Below are 18,930 nucleotides of genomic sequence, written 5' to 3'. Positions count from 1 at the left end.
ACATCGTTTATCGTAGCAATGTTTATTTATTATTCGATATTAATTGAATGCTTTTTTATTTAAATTAATACAATGAATTTCTTTTTTTAAATCATTATTAACATAAGGTATGTATTTTAATGAATTATTTATACAATTTTACCTTAAACGAAGATAAGTGAACGGACATACGAAGGTGAAATCTAACCAGGAACTGAACACGGTATTCTTTTGTTTAAAATTAAAATACCACACAGAGTTGCCATCATTATAGCATCTCTATGTAGTATTTTCATGCGTTACTTTTTTAAAGAATTCAATTAATTAGGCAAAGACCAATTATAGAAGTTGTTATGTAAATATGAAACTACATTAATTATCTAAACAACGTGCTGAAAAATTGTCATATCTATTATCGGCGTTTAAAAATAATCTTAACAATAAATCAAATATATTGTTTAATACTAAATATAAGGAAAAAAACCAAAGATTTCGTATGAAATCCATAACTGCATTATAACCGTTGAAAATTATAAAATCTTTAATGTTGTAACCGATTTTGACTTGATAAACATGCTGGGTACCAATAAAATGTAGTTTTTTTCAATACTTCAACAGTTTAAATATAACTAGATCTATGTATATTAAATTTATACAAATAATTGACAATAAAAAGAGCTCCGCTTAGCAGGAAGTGAAGCAGGATTCTGGTACATACTACAGCAGACCATCGTACCGTTACCTAGTCCCTAGACCGGTATAGACTACGAGAGCTAGATTCGCTCGCAGGAAATCAACTTGAGACCTTGAATTACAATGATAAAGCTGTTGAAGTATTTAACGCTGTAATTGACGTTGAATTTCCTTTACAAATTGTTTTCAATTACCTTATAATGCAAGTTATCAATGCTCAACAAATCACTTGTGCGAGCGTTAAATTGCAATTGTATAAACTAGTTGTAGCCGTCGATTTTACCTACCAAATTTTTAATATCCCGGGAAAAAAATTATCTCGCCCTGCTACATCGTTCTTTTGTTTCAGCTGAGAACCTATGGGTCATAGGATGATGGTTAATAATCTCTGACTACTCTTTTGTCAACAAACATGCCAATAAGGGCTTCTTGTAGGTAATATACTTGTTTTCTTTTTAACATCTGTTATACATACAGATTTTTTTTTTATATTGAAAAAGTTAGCGCTTGACCACGATCCCGCCCGATGGGGTGATGATGTGGTCTAAAGATGGTACGCACTAGCTTTGTAGATGCCTATTCACTCTACTTTTAAAGGCCCCCACATCGTACTTGGACGGAAAAACTGACGCCGGCAACTTATTCCAATCCTTAGCAGTACACACAGATATGACTTGTTTTAACTAAAAACTGAATCATTGCACAATGGCAATAATATGAATATAGTAAGAAACGCACATGCGACTAAGCAGTAAGCTGAACGATGAAACTTTCAATAAACATTAATTACAAATGGTAAACAAAGTTATCTCTCATCCCATCACTGCGATGTTTAAAAACAGACCCTTCTTGCATAAGAACTTTCCCTTTTACCAACAAGAACAACGTCAATAAATATTTTAAGATATTAAATAAGACACAGTTGAAAAATAAGATGCAAATATTGAATATTTTAATTGGACCTACGGTCCCTACGTAAACTGAAGTAACTGCAAAAGGCAAATTTTAGAGCGCATTAAACATTCATACATGCGTTACTCGAGTCCCCCCAAGTGATATGCCACGAAAAAATACTATATAGTTTTGTAGTTAAATTTTCATTTGGCTTAGAAAATTATGTTAAAAAGTTGATTATTGAATAAACATTTTATGAAAAGGAAAGAAAAGTAGTTTTATAAAATTGGTTGCATTCTAATTCAATATGAAAATATTATTAAAAACTTTGTTTATAATTAAATCAGACAGTACCCAAATATATTAGCACGATATGACGTAAAGAAAGTAATAAAGCGATGAACATTTAGAACTTTCCACGCCCATCTTACTGAATTAAAACATCAAAGTTGCTGCGTTATTTACGTGTTTGTTTCCACTGTCGAAACAGTTATAGAAAAACATAACGTCATCGCTTTCAATCTTTATTAAGAACAGAGGTAACAATCTGTATTTTTAAATGTGTTTTGTCAGTGAAAACCCACTGTACAACTGCGCCTAACGAGCTAAAATTCCGGATAATGGCGTCATTGTTAAACGGAGAATAATAAGTTTATGAACACATTTATGTCACATTGTCTAACCTGTCAAAATATCTCAACACAATCGACAACTTTCACTTGATAGTTTTTCCTTGTCAGTCATTTTTGTTGTTTGTTTTTTTTTTAGTTTTTGCTCAGCAGGTGGCAGTAGTAATTCAATTTTTTATTTTTGTTACTTAAATGGTTGAAGTGAAGAAGTTTTTAATTTAAAGTTTAATTTTGATGTACAAGTTTTTTTACAGAAGCAACGCGGGATTTCCTAGCGTTGGTTAAATATTATTTGGAAATCCCTACTCTGCAAATCTGATCTTATAATATGATCTTTTATCTTTATCGTTATTCAATCGAACAAAATACAACAAACTTGCTAAAAGGAATGTCTGACTTTTCATAAGCAAATAATTGTTATTTATTTCTTTAAAAGATTTAAAACCTGATACATAATAACTGGTAATTGAAGTTAATAAAATTTCTCAAACTGGCTATTGCTTAACTCTTTGTTACTTCAAGATCATTGTAATAACAGTGATTGTTACTGTTTCGGAACAACAACAATCATATTAGCAGTTTATATCACACAGTACTGAACCTTGGACTAATTGCTATCTTGATTTACGTGTATAATTGTGCTCTTGCAAAATAAAAAATAAACACATCTCTACATAAAATCAGCAAAAGAGTGTAAAAAAAAATAATATTTGTATTTGGTGTGTGTGGCGGTTGTAAGGGGGGAACCTCTATAAGTACGACTTAGAGACCTTAAAAAAAAAGAGCTTATACCTTTCTTAAAGGCTTGCAACGCATTTGCGATTCCTCTGGCGTTGCGGATGTACATCAAATAACTTTAGGTGGTCCGTTGATCGTTTGACTCCTTCTCCTATAAAAAAAGCGAGAGTCATTGTCCAGTCCTGATGGTCTACCTTCGTGGGCGAGAAACTGATGTAAGCGAGAAACATATATAAGCGAGAAAAATTTCGCAGTCCCTTGGACCAAGTTCGACTATATTTAACATACATCTTACTTTAACGATTTCCATGATATTATCCAAAGCATTTTTTGAGTCTTACCGTTGGTCTCAAATATAAAAGGTACAAAAAAACTTGAGAGGTGTCAAGGGACACCCGGATGGAACGAAGTTCCTTTCAATTAATTAGTGAAGGAACCAATGTTTATTCTATGAATAAAAAACTTAAGTCTTCACATGAAGTACATTTTATTTCTATGAGTTTTCGTTATATATTGTCACGTCGTTGCCATGGTGAAGTAGCGCTCATTCGTCTATAAAAAGTGTCGTGACAACTTTTCGTAAGAATTTTTTCCGTCTAGCCCCCTTTCACAACGCGCGATAAGGAACTTCGTTCCAAAAATGTAAAGTTTAGTTTAGTAATAGTATATTCTAGATATTTACTATTAATAGATTTCTATACATAAACAACAAAATGCCTTATCATAATCGAATTAAACGCGCTAACGTTTGGAAAGTTTACGCTTTAATTCACTGCTTAGTTGTAATCTCGAGGCTATATTTAAATAGAAATGAGGTTAAATTTTACACATGATTGAGCTAACGAATAGTTAGTAATTTAACAAATTATAAAACCAGTATGATTTCTATGAGCTTCTAGAGCTGTTTTATTCCAACCTTTCATTAGCACACATGTTTGTGTGTTACTGTATGCTTATCTAGGTTCATTGAACCGACGATAACATCGTTTAATGGAGATTCCTTCTGATTGCGTCCGCCAGGACATTTCTCTCTTATACGATGTAATTTATTCTTGTAAATTGCTGTAAATAAAGTGCAGAATTATATGAAATAAGGCCACTTTATCTTTTGTTTACCTTTTGCGTTGTTAAATTTTACAAGTTAGAATAGAGAGTAATGAAATTATATTTTACTAGCTGTCGCCCGTGACTCCGTCAGCGCGAAATTAGTAAAAAAACTTAATTAGTAGCCTATGTGTTCTTCCAGACTATGTTATACGTCTATGTCAAATTTCACTGAGATCCGTTGAACCGTTCTGTAGATGCCTTGTAACAAACATCCATCCATCCAAACATTCATATTTATAATATTTATAAGTCTTTAGAATTAGTGATGTAAAATTTAATAATCTGGTATCTAATAGAAAGAATGTGTGTTATTTTTTTATCTAGAATAAATTACGGACAACAGATGGTAGTCACACAATAACAGAAAAAAAACAAATACGTTGATTTTTCTTTCATATTAATAAACATATTTTTATAAAATAAATGATGACTCCTTACTCTCATTAAAATAAATCAAAGTATAAAGCTTACATAAATGTTGAATATTTTATAGAGTGAGCTTTCGCTTCTAAATGAATATCAACGTATGCAAGTTGTGTGAGATGAAAGTGAACCTGCAGAGTTGTGACGTCACGCACTTCCGATGTTACGTCATCACATTTTACATCGTTCTTACTTACAAGATTTATTGAATTGTTAAGTGTACGAAAGTTAAATACACCTGAGTAAATTATTTAAACTATTTTAACCTTTATAAATTCGCACTTTAACGTCACAAAATTTCTCTGTCGTCTGCAGAATTTCAAAGGATTTTTTTTTGTTAAATAAACAATTGCTAATTACTATCATACAATACTACTACAAAAGATGATTTATTTGAATGTAAAAAAATAACTTTAAACTTGCTTCATTTAATCTAGAGATGAAAATATTCATTTATTCGTAGTTATATTTTCCTGATTCTATATCTATGCGTCAATAGGTAGGTGTTCACCTTCGATGCCTTAGCGACCTAACGGGTACGATCCATATGTGGCAGTGACCCTTTAATGGTCGCTATTGCGCATTGACTTTCGCAAACTTGACACGAATACAGTAAAATTTTAGCATACATGTAAAATTATCGTGAGATTATAAAAATACATTTAACTAAAGTAATCATTAAGTTTACCTTGACTACCTTATTTGTGAACTATCATTACAAATTAAATGTTTGCTTTTTTTATTTTTCAGAAAAAAATGATAGTGTAATCATTACAATAATCCTTAATCGACAATTGTTTTTGTGGAGTAATGAAAATTGTTGAATTTAGAAACTTATGTCGCCCTCGCTTAAATAACAGGATATGTATGTTTGCTTATATTAAAATGATTGAAAATGATTACGAGAATGTAATCCATACAAAAAAATTAAAAAAAAGAACATTATCGGTACAAGGAAAGAGAGGTTATTAAAAAAAATCCTAGTAATTAAAAGTATCAAAACCAATTAAAAACATTGCTGCATGATGTAAAATTTGCTAATTAATTACATCAAATTTTCCTCTACTTTCCGGCTTTCTTTTCGTACGTAGAAAAAACATCAACGCGCTCGGCTGTAGCGAATGACTTATTAACGTTTAGCGTTATTACTTTGCCGTGACTTGAATCATTAACACATTTGAATCATTAATAAGCAAATTAAATGTGTAATGATGTGTTCATTTTTAAATGATTTTTTTATGATGTTTGAGATAAATTTTATAGTTCATAAACGCGATTTAATAGTCGAATTAATTAAAACCTATTTCATGCATTGCAATAACTTTAAAAACTATCTGAAGGTATCAATGAATTGTGACAAATCTCATCTTAAATATAATTTTCTTAAAATGTGTTACTTAACAAACAATGGGTTATTTGTATAGACTCAAGGTAATATATAGGTAATAGAAAAAACGTAGAGTCACTGGCTTTTGTAATAAATTCATTGTTATCTAAACATCGTGTGTGGCAACACTGATTAGTATAACTAGTCTATTGAGTGTTGAATATAAAGCGGATGAGACATTGTATGTAAATAAAAACGCAACGTTAAGATTTTTTATGAGCTCCACTAAAATAATTTTATGTTTGTGAATTGATATTAAACAATTTATAATTGTTAAACAGCTTCGTAGTTAGAGTCAGATTTTAAGATTTAAAAGTTTACTAGAATAAACCATCACCTTGAAAAAATAATATGTAATTTGGTTAAGTTTCTAGAAATAATCTTCTTGTTTAATATTATGTTAATTTTAACGTCTTTTTCAAGCAAATAAACTCTATCGTTGATTCAAAACAACCATAGGTTACCACTTATTTTAAATGGCTTAATCACCTCTAACTTGGATAGACATATCTATGGCTCTAACGTAGACTATCGTAAGATTGACAATTTTGAGATTTACCATCTGGTTTCAATCAATATCAATTTCTGTGTAATTTTGAAAGTAACATAAGGTAGAATAGCTGTAGTTCTTGGTTGTCTTGTGTTTCTTTATGTTTGAAGTTTCATAATTTTACGTATTTATTCTAAATGTTTTATCTTGTAAAATTTGCGTTTCAAACGTACGATTGTTTACGTCGGAGCCATCGATGCTTAAGCGGTCAAATAGACATATTGCAAAGACTAGACATAGAGTATATTAACGTTACTAATACGAGTTTTAGTATCATTACATAACAGTTAACTACGTCGTTAACGGTCTGTCTGCGTGTAACGGTGTACCCAGGTCGCGTACACCGCCGCAATTTTACGATTATTAGTTTTTACTGCGCTTGAATCTTGTATCACTACGACCTCTATACCCAAACACCGGCTAAACGAATATACATTGGCCATGCATATTTAATCCAGGCAACTATAATTTAGATACGTAGTATATGAAGAAGTGTGTAGTGTGACAAGTTTGTCAAAGAATATAGACACTTTAAAATAAAATGGGTTATATTTTAATCACAAATTACTATGATCAAGTTAACAGGTATAAAGTTAAAACAAATGTGTCCATATTAAAATATATTTTTAATATGAACGATATTACAGTCGAACCTGGATAATCGAGTAACCTTTGTAACGAGAGTCATTGTACGGTCCTGATAGACGACTTCAATAAGAAAAAAACTCGTGCAAGAGAGAAAAATATTGCGGTCCTTGGGCTCTATTTATTCAGGGTCGGCTGTTTTTCATACGAATTTGGAGTAAATTATTCCCTATGCCAGGTTAATGGCATTTATATATTGTGAACGTAGCCTTATTATTTTTATGCACTAACTTATTTGAGTGGACAAGACCAACACCATACCAAATTTAGTGTTCAACATAAAGGTGGATATAGACTAGGTCAATCCCTTAGTCACTTTGGCACATTAAAAATATAAGCAGGCACTACCTATTTATATATCAGTTATAAATTTTAAACACATTTCGTAATCTAACTTACTGAACAAATCATTGACCATAATATGTATAAATCTACAAGATCTAGACACTTCATAAGTCATCGCGCACGCGTATTCCTTGATTAATTTGCTCGCTGCATAATTTTACATCATTTTAATCATATTCCTAGTGACATAAAAATATTAAACTATCTAAAATACAGATACTTTAAAAGTCAATTATATATATAAAAGAAAGTCGTGTTAGTTACACTATTTATAACTCAAGATTGGTCGAACTGATTTAGCTGGAAATTGATGGGGAGGTAGCTTAGAACCAGGAAAAGGACATAGGATAATTTTTACCCCGTTTTCTATATTTTTTTATTCCGCGCGGACGAAGTCGCGGGTAAAAGCTATTTTAGTATAAAAAACGCCATCACAAATGTTCTTTCGACCAGCTTAATAATCTGTACAATGTTGAGTTTTTTTTTTATCAAGTATTATTGAATTTCTTTCTCATAGCATATAATTTAAATATATATTGACTGTAAATATCTAGGATATTAGGTCTGCGAATAGATGCCTTTGTTCTCTGAACCATGACAAGAGATCTTCAAATGTCATTCGATTCATATATAAAAGGTTACTATGACATACAGACATAATACTTGATATTGTTATTTGAAAATCACGTGCATTAACTAAAATGTTTTTTTAATTTAAAAAAATCTAGATCGACCTTTATCAATCAGGAGATGAAAAAGAAATGACAACATACAATTTAAAATCAGTTAAGTCCCTTAATTTCTATTGAAAGTCTAAATTAAGAATACAGGTACGTCAAATTCTATACATACGAGTGGCTGTTAAATTGATATTTGACTGTTTTGCTCAGACATTTTGTGAAAATATATATATATAAAAGAAAGTCGTGTTAGTTACACTATTTATAACTCAAGAACGGCTGAATCGATTTGACTGAAAATTGGTGGGCAGGTAGCTTAGAACCAGGAAACGGACATAGGATAATTTTTACCCCGTTTTCTATTTTTTATTCCGCGCGGACGGAGTCGCGGGTAAAAGCTAGTTGTGATATAAAATGAAGTTGATTTTGTAAAATAATATTAGCTAATGTTATATAGTTACGTAAAAAAAAGTTTTCCCGGAAATATCTTTGGATTTAGGATTTTTATCGTTGATTATTGTCTTATTTGGGTATACAGTACAGGCCATGAGTACCAAAAAAAAATACTTACGAGCCCGCAAATACCATAAACTCCTGTTAGTCAATAAGTAGACAATAATAAGCGGAAATTCCATTACCGAACCACTTGTTTTAAAACATGTTGTCGTCTCTATCTGTCCAACGATAATGAGAGATACTTCAATAACTGAAAACGTACTTGTTAAGTTTGTAGTAAGGAACAAAAACTTGATACTATTTGCTGTTTGTAACTTTGCGAGATTGCGTCGATCCACAAGTCGTGCGACTAGATGAATTAACATTAAGGCCTAGCCATAAACGAGCGAAGGCGATAACGTGTTATAAAGTACCTGCTTGAATCTTAAAGTGTACCATTACAGACTAGTACGGTGTAACCATAAAGGTTCATTTAGACAAGCCGGAATCGCACGAAGAACACTTGGCAATCGCTTCAGAGCGTGACAAACTTATGGGAATACATGAGAGCGCTACACCGCTACTGACGTCATCGCTGGACAATCGAACTGTTCGTACGATACCAGCTTATATCTAAATGAACCATTAGTCTTTACTGTAGAAACATCTGCACAAAACTACATCGTCATCCCTATCATTTCCTTTTAAAAAACAAAGATAACAATATGTTTTTTGTGCATTTCTTGGAAGTGGAAACTTAACGAACAATTCGCTTCTGTAAACGTAATAGCGGACATTGCCCCCAGGCTTGCGGTAGCGAATTTTAAAACAAATGACCGTTTATACCGTTGTTGATGCGTTTTTTGCCAACTCTACCTGTCAATGCGACCTTGATCATACAATTTACTTGACTACGGATTAAAAACTGATGTAAGAATTGACAAAGTATTGGACGATCTTTTCTGTAAAAAAAAAATTAAGGTTAAGTTTATTCCAATTAACCTAATAAAAAAACTGAAAGTTTGAATTTAGAACACTTTTAAATATCTTGTGTAAAAAGATTAAAAATAGGTATAAATAGCTAAGCATATGAGAATCTTTTAACCGTGTAACCTAATTTAGTTGTAAATTGCTTTTATTTCTCTATTCAAGTTGCATTGTTAAGTTGAGAGTAGTTCTAAGTTATCGTTAACAATAATTGTTAATTATTCCGTTATTGTTCAACGAAAAATTTTTGTACAATCGCCACATTATTTGTTTATTATGTAGCTCACGGTACTTTTTTCTATTCATTGTTTATATATGTGAAAATATAATTTTTGGGCCAATTTCTAATTCTATTGTCAGAAATGAGCATTAGAAATAATAGTAACCTTTTCTACTTGACTGAAAAATGCTTACGTTGTTCAACACTTTTTTTTGAGGTTGACGAGTTTAGGTACTTTGAATAGATTTTCACCAACTACTTTAAGGAAATAAAATTAATTAATTAATTCTTAAAGGCCGCTAACACATCTGCAGTTCATCTGATGCTGCGGAAGTCTATAGGCGTCACGATCACTTCCGTGTTCCCGCCGCTCTTTTGCTCCCTTCTCTTATAAAAAAAACTGTCTAATATAGCCGACCTATGGCCATATACTGATCACTTTGTTACTTAATTTTCATGAATCCTTCAGAACATACAGAGACCATAGTAGTTTAGAAATACTAAGTACATAAATCAATTAAAGAACGTACCGTGTGAAACATAACGAACAAATCTTTATAACAATCTGTTGACAACGTTGACAAAAAAAAACGCCTTCCTATTGTTTTTAAACTGTAGATAAATTGACAATTATGACACAAGAAAACATACAATGATGTATTGTATAACCATCAATTAATACAGACATGTTAGATAACAATAATCGCAATGTTAATTAATTTTAAATGTATACTCAGGGTCGTTAATAGGACAATAAAGAAGATGGTAAGTAGCTCTCATACTATATGGGAGACCACTTAACCAATCTGAGTGAGGCTGTGTTAATTCAGTTTATATTAGTTTCAGTATATTTTTCACTTGACAATTCATCATCAGCTTACTAAATGTTCCCATTGAGAGACTTGGAACCTATCCTAAGTCAGGGGTGACTCGTCCATAGTCAACCACACTAGCCTGCAATTAAATTAAATTAAGAATTGTACACTTTCATTGAATCTGTCTTATAATTTTTTTTCTTTTATCTTATTAGAATGTTGGGCATTATATCTTGACTAATCATGAATACCGTATTGATTTATTACTATATTCAATAAAGGATATCTGAGCCATGAGGAAAATATATAAAATCTCAAGGTAATAGAAAATGGCATAAAAGAAAAAACCATATAACCATAGAAAAAAGATCTTGTGACTTTTTTGACATTGACAGAGGGGCGCTAATGAGCTAATATAATTTAGTTTGATTTATGTCCACCGGGTCAGATAACTTTGTCGGTCTATAACAATAAACATAGTTACTTACAGTAGCTATTGTACTGTAAGAACATCCATACAAAAACTATTGCTTTTTCAGTTTCATAACAGAGAATAAGAGAGACATCAATATGTTTATAAATTAATAATTTCGTGAGCAATTCAAAATCAACACTTTCGCCGTGTTTTGCTTGCAAATTAAAAAATATGTCAAGGTTTACGAACGACTGAAGCAAAACGCGCGTGAGAGAATTCGTAAACACAAACAGATCGTCTCTCACACACACATACAAACATATCATACCGAACTACACATCTGGCTAAGTCCATATTTGTAATAAAATCACGTGCTATAATAAATATTGCAGACAAATTACAACTGCAATTCTATGTGCTTTGTAAGGAATATTAAAACGATTAAATTTAGTTACATTTAATCTATATGTAGTTTAACGGCCTATTTATGTATAAGTCACCTTAATTACGGTGGGTTTCTAAGAACAAAATAGCTGTTTAAAACATATTGTTCTTTCTGTTTTGTCAAAGATAATATTAGGGATTACGTTGTGTTTTATACAGAGATTTTTGTCTCAGAAACCTACGATCAGAGCAATACATTTCAATGAATAATACACAAAGATATTACTAAATCCTAATTTTCTTTTCCCTTTTTTCAGATACACAACAATGACATAAGAGCCTCACAATGGCGCTAAGATTAAAAAAGGATATAAAGAAGGCCTCGTACTACGTGTGGTTCCTCGGCGCTCAGGAGTCGCGCGGGCTACGAGGTGAGGAGTTTGCCCTCCCAGCTATACGAGTGCTGGAGGAGAGAGCCAGAGACTTGGAGCCGTTTAAAGTCACTCTACAGGTATGAATTTGAAATTCATTGGCTACATGTAAAATTAAAAGGCAACTTATTCATTATCTCGTTTATGATTTATATCCCTTATTTTTTCATTTACTTTCCCTACGAATAGACTAGTTGTAATACATTTGAACACAGTAAAATTTTAATAAGAATAATGTATGAGATTTTTTTTTATAAAAAAGATTATCAATTATTAACTTACTATTCAAGGTCCATCTGGAAAGAGACTGTTTTATACGATGTCTTGGCTTCCGATGCAAAAAGAATCTTCTAAAACAAGCATTAAAAGGTTGGAAGTTATTAGTTTTGGTGACGTTATAATTCCTTCACCCAGGTATCGCACAAAGGTCTGAAGATAATCCAGAATGTCAGTGCGAAAGGCAAGCAGCAGACGATCAAGCACTTCATCCCGCACGGCAGCATCACGAGTGCGGTGGTGCAGGGCGACGTTGTGGCCTGCGTACTGCTGCTGTACAACCCCATCACTGGGTGCCCTGTACACGTACACGCATACAGGTGGGTAACACTAATTTATTAAAAAAAAAACAGATCTTATGACACTAAGGGGAAGAACATGAAGCAAATAACAACTTATTCGTTAAAATCGGTTCAATGATTTAGGGTACTGGTGGTAACAACCAAACCCACATACCTAAAAACATCTCTGAGTACGGAGACATATTAAACGTCGAATTAAAGAAATAAAAATGCATCCATGAATTTAAAACGAATGTTTTAACCGCATGTTACGTGTAGAAATAAACATTTATAAATGAAAGAAAGTCGTATATATGACTCGACGTAGTCGTACATCATGCGTGACAGACTCACGCGCATTACAAATGTAGACGGTAGTAAATAATGTTTAAGACGAAATAAATATTCAACACTTTCATATGTTAAAAAAATAACAACTTTATTTTAAGCTAATAAAGTGACTAAAATACTTATTTTCTATATTGCCTACTATTATTATTAAATCTCTTTAAAGATTTAGGAATGTATGTTTTTGGTATAAGTTTTTATTAACATAAAAAGTATATTAATATTCCGCAGCTTACTGAGCCAACCCGCTTGCTCCAAGTTCACCCAGCCGGCCTCTGACATTACACGACTCGTAATACTGACGTCTGACTTTACAAACGTGGAAAAATAAACCGTTTACATTTAAGCCCAATTTCCACTTATTAGACACGATCGCTGTCTCGATTGGAGTCGCGTGTCTTATTTCCAGTGGTGCCTCCGTGACTGTCGTGCAAAATTACAGTCTAATATGACTATAGTCGCGCGGCTAGTCGTGGAATTGGGCATTTAAAAAAAATCACATTTTTTCTATTAAATTCTCAGATTATTTTTTTTTTTAATTCTCACATTAATTTGTTTTATGTAAGAGATAGGACTCTATTATTTTACTTAAATCTTTTTACCTCTTCTTACATCTGAAAAATGCCTCTTAAATCTACTATTTTTTTTAATTCTTTGCATCAAATGTCAAAATGGGAATTGTCATATGTCAATTTCAAATTACAAAAATAAACAATTGTTATTGCTATAAAAAAAAATTAGATGTTTTTTTTTTCAATCGCATATTAAAGTATTTTGCAAAACCTATTTTTAGTTTGATATTCATTGCACGTAGTCGATTGGGTAAGTTCAGATTGATGTATACCTCGGCCTTACGGCACGTAACGAATAGGCATCTCGCCAAATACCTAAAGCATAAACATCGCCAACGGGTTAATGACATAGAAATTTTATATCTCACATAACCTTCAAATAACTGTCACCATTACAATTTTATTTCACAGCATTTTAAATATTTTAGCCACAAGTGCAACGCAGGGTTGGTAAAAAAATTATGACCAATTCCCGCATTCACGGTTTGACACGATATTTGGCGGCACATTTTCAGAACGTAATCCCTGCGAATAGAGAGATCTTACTGTAATACAAAAAAATAATATGCAAAAAAAAAATAAGTAGTACATAGAGTAAATTAATCATACTAAAACTACGAGGGGTCACCTTGAGTGACGATTCTGAGTTGACATTAAATCGTCGTTATTTAAGTTAATAATTTGGTAGGGTAAAGTAATAAAATTTAAGGTATAATTTAGTGTGGTAATAATTTTGGTATTTAATAAAAATATTTTATGCGTATCCGAACAATATTAATGTCATTTGTGACATTTACGAATCAGCGCGAAAATAAAAGCCGAACAAAATCACTGCGTTCGGAAAAATCCCATTTTAATAAATGATATTATTCAGGATTAAAATTAAAAAAAAAAACAGAGATAACATTATGTGTCAATAAAAATGTCGGCAGTGGAATTTCATGGTTAAACTTTAGCTAAACAACCTTTTTAATAGCCTTTTCGAGATTTACCAAATACTTCGCCCACCTTAAGATGAACGCGACAAAATAAAATAATGAAAAAAAAATTGTTGAACCTTTTCATCTGCATTTATTTTCAAAACGTGTTAATCGCGACCATAAAATAAAACATTGTGTAATAAACTAAACCGCAACACTTACGAAAATACTAAATTACAAAACATATGTAAAATGTATCACAATTATTTATATGTTGCAATCTTATGACACGAAAATATGTTACACGTAAGGTATTTGAAAAAAATAACTGCTTGGTAAATATAAGCGTAGTTTTATTATAGTACTTTTCAGATATCTTAGCGGCTCTTAAGTTCGCGCGTGTCGCTGCGCAGAACACAATTTTAGTTGTAATTGGGTGTAGCGGGGTACGGGAGGGCACTGCAGCACGCCGATGAACTTGAGCCGCCAATATATGTTAAAAGAACTATACAACATATTTTATGTTGTATGTAGTGTTGTGTTTGACATAGACATGTTAAAATATAGTAGTGTTAAGGAATGCTTTATTAAGTAACAATTTCAACCCGTGTCTGAAGTGTACATCGAAAATGCTTGCATCTCTAATTATTCTAAGGTAACAACAAGTCATAATATTCAATTTACATATTTTTACGATAGCGTGAGTTTTCATTGTTGAAACATTTACAAAAACATATTGTTTTTACGACTTATTTTATCTGTTTTTAAAGAAAATGAAAGAAATTCGGTACTCTTTGTTTATAAGACCTTTTCAATTATGTAACTGCTTTATTTATGTATGGTCTTATGTAAATAGTTATAAATAATTAATAACAAAAAATATACTAAATTATTAGAAAGTATGTAGTAGTTAATGTTCCAATTAGGCAAAGTTCAAGGTGACTAGGACGAAGCACGGAGATACCCTTTGTTTACAATGATAGGAAACAAAACTAGCTGCTGACATTTAAAGCCGGTTGATGGCGTAAGCAATAGAACATCTTAAAGACATCGCAATGACCCCGATAGATATTGTAGTAGCTAGTAATAGGTAACTCGGCTAGAATTGAAGATCTTCAGATAAGCTCATTAGTAAATCGACTCGCAGATCAACTCAATTTGTACCTATAGAGTTATGATTTACGTATCTATCTACGAATTATTCAAACTTTCGTGAGACATTATCACTAACTTAAATAGAAACGGCTAAAACACTCACGTCTATATATCCTAGTCAGTCGGTGAACAGCAGCAGTCAGAAACTAGTCGGTGACGACACCGGATATATAGACGTGAGTGTTTTAGCCGTTTCTATATAAGTTATCTATCTACGAACTGTGAGTAACCAGGCAACTCGATGCTTGTCGATTCACATAGTTTTAGTACATCGCGATGAGCTGCAGCTCAACGGTTCAAGTCTATGTGACTTAAAAATTTGTATGGGTTCAGAGTTGATTTAGTAGTACATTAGGAAAACAAAGGATTAGTTGGTTGTGTTAAAAGATTAATGTCTATGGTGTTTCGTTTATAAAGGTGAAGAACAGGAGTGGTCAACTCAATTAAGTTTTACGTATTTTGCCTTGCTATAATCAACTAGACTAATAGTCGCGATTGGTTAATTGGCAACCCCTGACTTAGAACATAATAAAACCTAATCTTAGAAAGATGATATTTTGAAAAAATCACGTGTTTTATTATTCAACAGATTTAAAAAAAATAACAGACTTATTACGAATTATATAACTTATTGTATTTTGATATAAAACATACAAAATAATTTAGCAAACTCTGGTCCGTGAACTGTTGACCGGAGGTGAATGTCTCGCCGAACTGCACAACGTATCAAATTAAGGTCGCCATATTATATTTCAAAAAACCCGAATGACGTAATATCATACCTTATATATCTATGATGATGTAAGACATTCCACTGTCGAATAACTTGTTTCGTTATCTCTCTTATTCTTTTTGAGAAAAAGGATAAATGTACATGTGTGTAAATCGAGAATCGTAAAACACACATATATAGCGGGATTCTATCCCACGACTTGCAGATTACAAGTCAAGTTGTTAACCCCTGAGCCACAGACCCTCTTAAAAATGTTGTAACTATATCTATTGTCATTGTTATTAATATTTTTCTTTGTAAAATTAAACATTTACATTAGTTATACTTTATACAGTTTCATATAAAGATTAAATTATTAAGGAAGGAATGCAAATAGTTTTTGTAGTAATAAAAATAACACACAATAAAATAATTTTTAAAAACGTTGTCGAAATACACGAATTTGAACTTTATTTACTTAAGTGTAAGTTCTATATTCTATTATGTACAGAGAAAGCAATCAGCTTTTTGTACTAAGTACTTACTATGAACAATCGAGGTGGCTTCCGGAGCGAAACCTTACATTTGTGGTTTACCCAACCCTTGTACGTGTTCGAAGAAGTACTAAAACTGTACCATTTAAAAAAAATGGTTATTTTAATAATTTTTGTTATAGTCTATTTAAACAAACATTAATGCAACTTTTACATCTTATCTTACTAATATTATAATCTTACTTCCTAATAATATGGATGGATGGATGGATGTTTGTTTTGTAAAAGTTATTAAGTGTATCTCTGGAAAGGCTCACCGAATTTTGATGGAATTTGGTACAGATGACATAGTCTGGAAGAACACATGGGCCACTTATTAAGTTTTTTTAATTCCGCGTGGACAGAGTCGCAGGCGACATCTAGTATAGCTATAAATAAAGCTGGAAATAAACCCAGAATAATTTAAAAACTATGTCACTATGTCAGACATTAATGATAAACAAAAATAGAAGTAACAAAATGAGATATCGAAGTCTTTTCAAGTAGTTATCGTAACCCTAAGTTGGCATATCACGCTGCGCATCTAACTAGTGGCACCTAAATCTCCGACTCAATAACTATTTGTGACAAGGCACGTTACTAAAGAACTGGCATTTTCATACTCCAAAGTCCATAAATATAATCTAGATTTAGTAATTCAGCTGATTTGTAATATTAGATTAAAAAATCTAGTAAAATATATTACTTATGTTACCCGAAGATGGTGTAGCTTCCAAACAGTGAAAGAATTTTTCAAATCGTTGGAGTACTTTCGGAGTATATTCAATGCAAAAAAACAAACAATCAAGTCTTTATAATACTAGTATCTATATATATAAAAGAAAGTCGTGTTAGTTACACTATTTATAACTCAAGAACGGCTGAATCGATTTGACTGAAAATTGGTGGGCAGGTAGCTTAGAACCAGGAAAAGGACATAGAATTTTTACCCCGTTTTCTGTTTTTTATTCCGCGCGGACGGAGTCGCGGGTAAAAGCTAGTACTAGTATATATCACTAACTATGTACAAATTCACTCGCTTTGTAAGTTTGTCTATTACAACCCATTAATATCATACCAATCAAGTAATGACGATTTTTTAATTCATCATCATCATCAGCTCAGTATACATCCCCACTGAGGGGTTCGGTACCTACCCTAAGTTAGGGGTGACTAGGCCATAGTCAACCACGCTAGCCAAGTGCGGGTTGACTTCACACATATCTTTTGAATTTCGTCGCAGGTATGTGCAGGTTGCATCACGATTTCCCTTCACCGTAAGAAAGTCTGATAAATGTAATTCAAAAATCGAAACACACATTGGTGCATGGCGGAATTCGAACCCAGGACCTGCAGATTACAAGTCAAGTTCTTAACCCCTGAGACACGGACGCTTTTAATTATACTTCACCAAAATGCGAGAGTAATATGGGTATAATTACCAGGTATAGTTTTTAAAGTCAACCAGTATACCTTTAGACTATCAAAATGCGTGGCCATTTATGATAGCAAGGCAAGCCGTCGATAAACTTGACCGGGTTAGAGATATTATCCTAACGGCACTGACAAATGACAGATATCGAAAATTTACGTAAAGGTTATTCTGTTTCTGGTTAATTTGTTCGACTTATGTTTATTTCCCGTTCCATTGGTTACCAGTAAAGGCGTTACAATTGAATCTTTCAGTAATAAGAAATGCTTTTTGTTTAACAAAAAGTTTTCAAGATTTATTAAACTTTCTAATGACAGATATAAAATCTTGTTATTTTCCAGCAAAAGGACAATGTCAATGCGAACAACAGTGATATTGTTACGTTATAACTTTGGTTACAATACAGTGAAAGTACAAGCTGTTAAACACAACTACAGTGTCACTTTTGACAATAAAACATTTTGTTCGATAGACTATCTTTTGCACGCGACTTCGTCCACGTGGAATTATAAAACAAACTTAATAAGTAGCCTTCCACTATTTTCTTTCCTAACAACCTACTTCTGACAATAACAAACAAAAAATAATAATCAGCGAAGTCAGTCCAGCCGTTCACGCATAATGCCGCGTCCAATAGATGAACATTTTTTTAAAAGAATGACACACAAACCTTCATTTTTTAAACTAGATGGCGTTATTCTTAATTTTTTAAAACATAAATCTTTTCTATTCCACATTACAATAAGGATAATCTCACAAATTGTTGGAAAATTACATGAATTAATGACTCTTTTATCTATAACAGTGTAGTCGCTGATTTAAAGGTGAATTATATTTTTTTATATAAGTAACAGGAAAAAAACAGTTAACATGTTAGTTGAACCATAAAAGGTTATTTATAAAGACTTCTCTCACATACATCAGCTGTTTACAACGCAATATAA

The 18,930-nt window shown here is 32.1% G+C and overlaps 1 protein-coding gene across 4 annotated transcripts in view; it reads left to right on the top strand.

Moving 5' to 3' along the window:
• Positions 1–18,930, top strand: part of LOC106714513 (trichohyalin) — a 62,314-nt gene that overhangs the window by 29,167 nt on the left and 14,217 nt on the right. For all 4 annotated transcript variants that reach the window (XM_045683151.1, XM_045683152.1, XM_014507570.2 and 1 more), the window contains 2 exons: positions 11,644–11,837; positions 12,172–12,353. In XM_045683151.1, the coding sequence (XP_045539107.1) occupies positions 11,673–11,837; positions 12,172–12,353 (347 nt within the window). In that variant the 5' untranslated portion in view covers positions 11,644–11,672. The remainder of the gene's footprint in view (positions 1–11,643; positions 11,838–12,171; positions 12,354–18,930) is intronic.

The sequence above is a fragment of the Papilio machaon genome, chromosome 21, assembly GCF_912999745.1.
Source record: "Papilio machaon chromosome 21, ilPapMach1.1, whole genome shotgun sequence".
NCBI classification, from domain to species: Eukaryota; Metazoa; Arthropoda; class Insecta; order Lepidoptera; family Papilionidae; genus Papilio; species Papilio machaon.
Note: the sequence above shows the minus strand (reverse complement) of the source record. Positions and strands in the feature narration are given on the sequence as shown.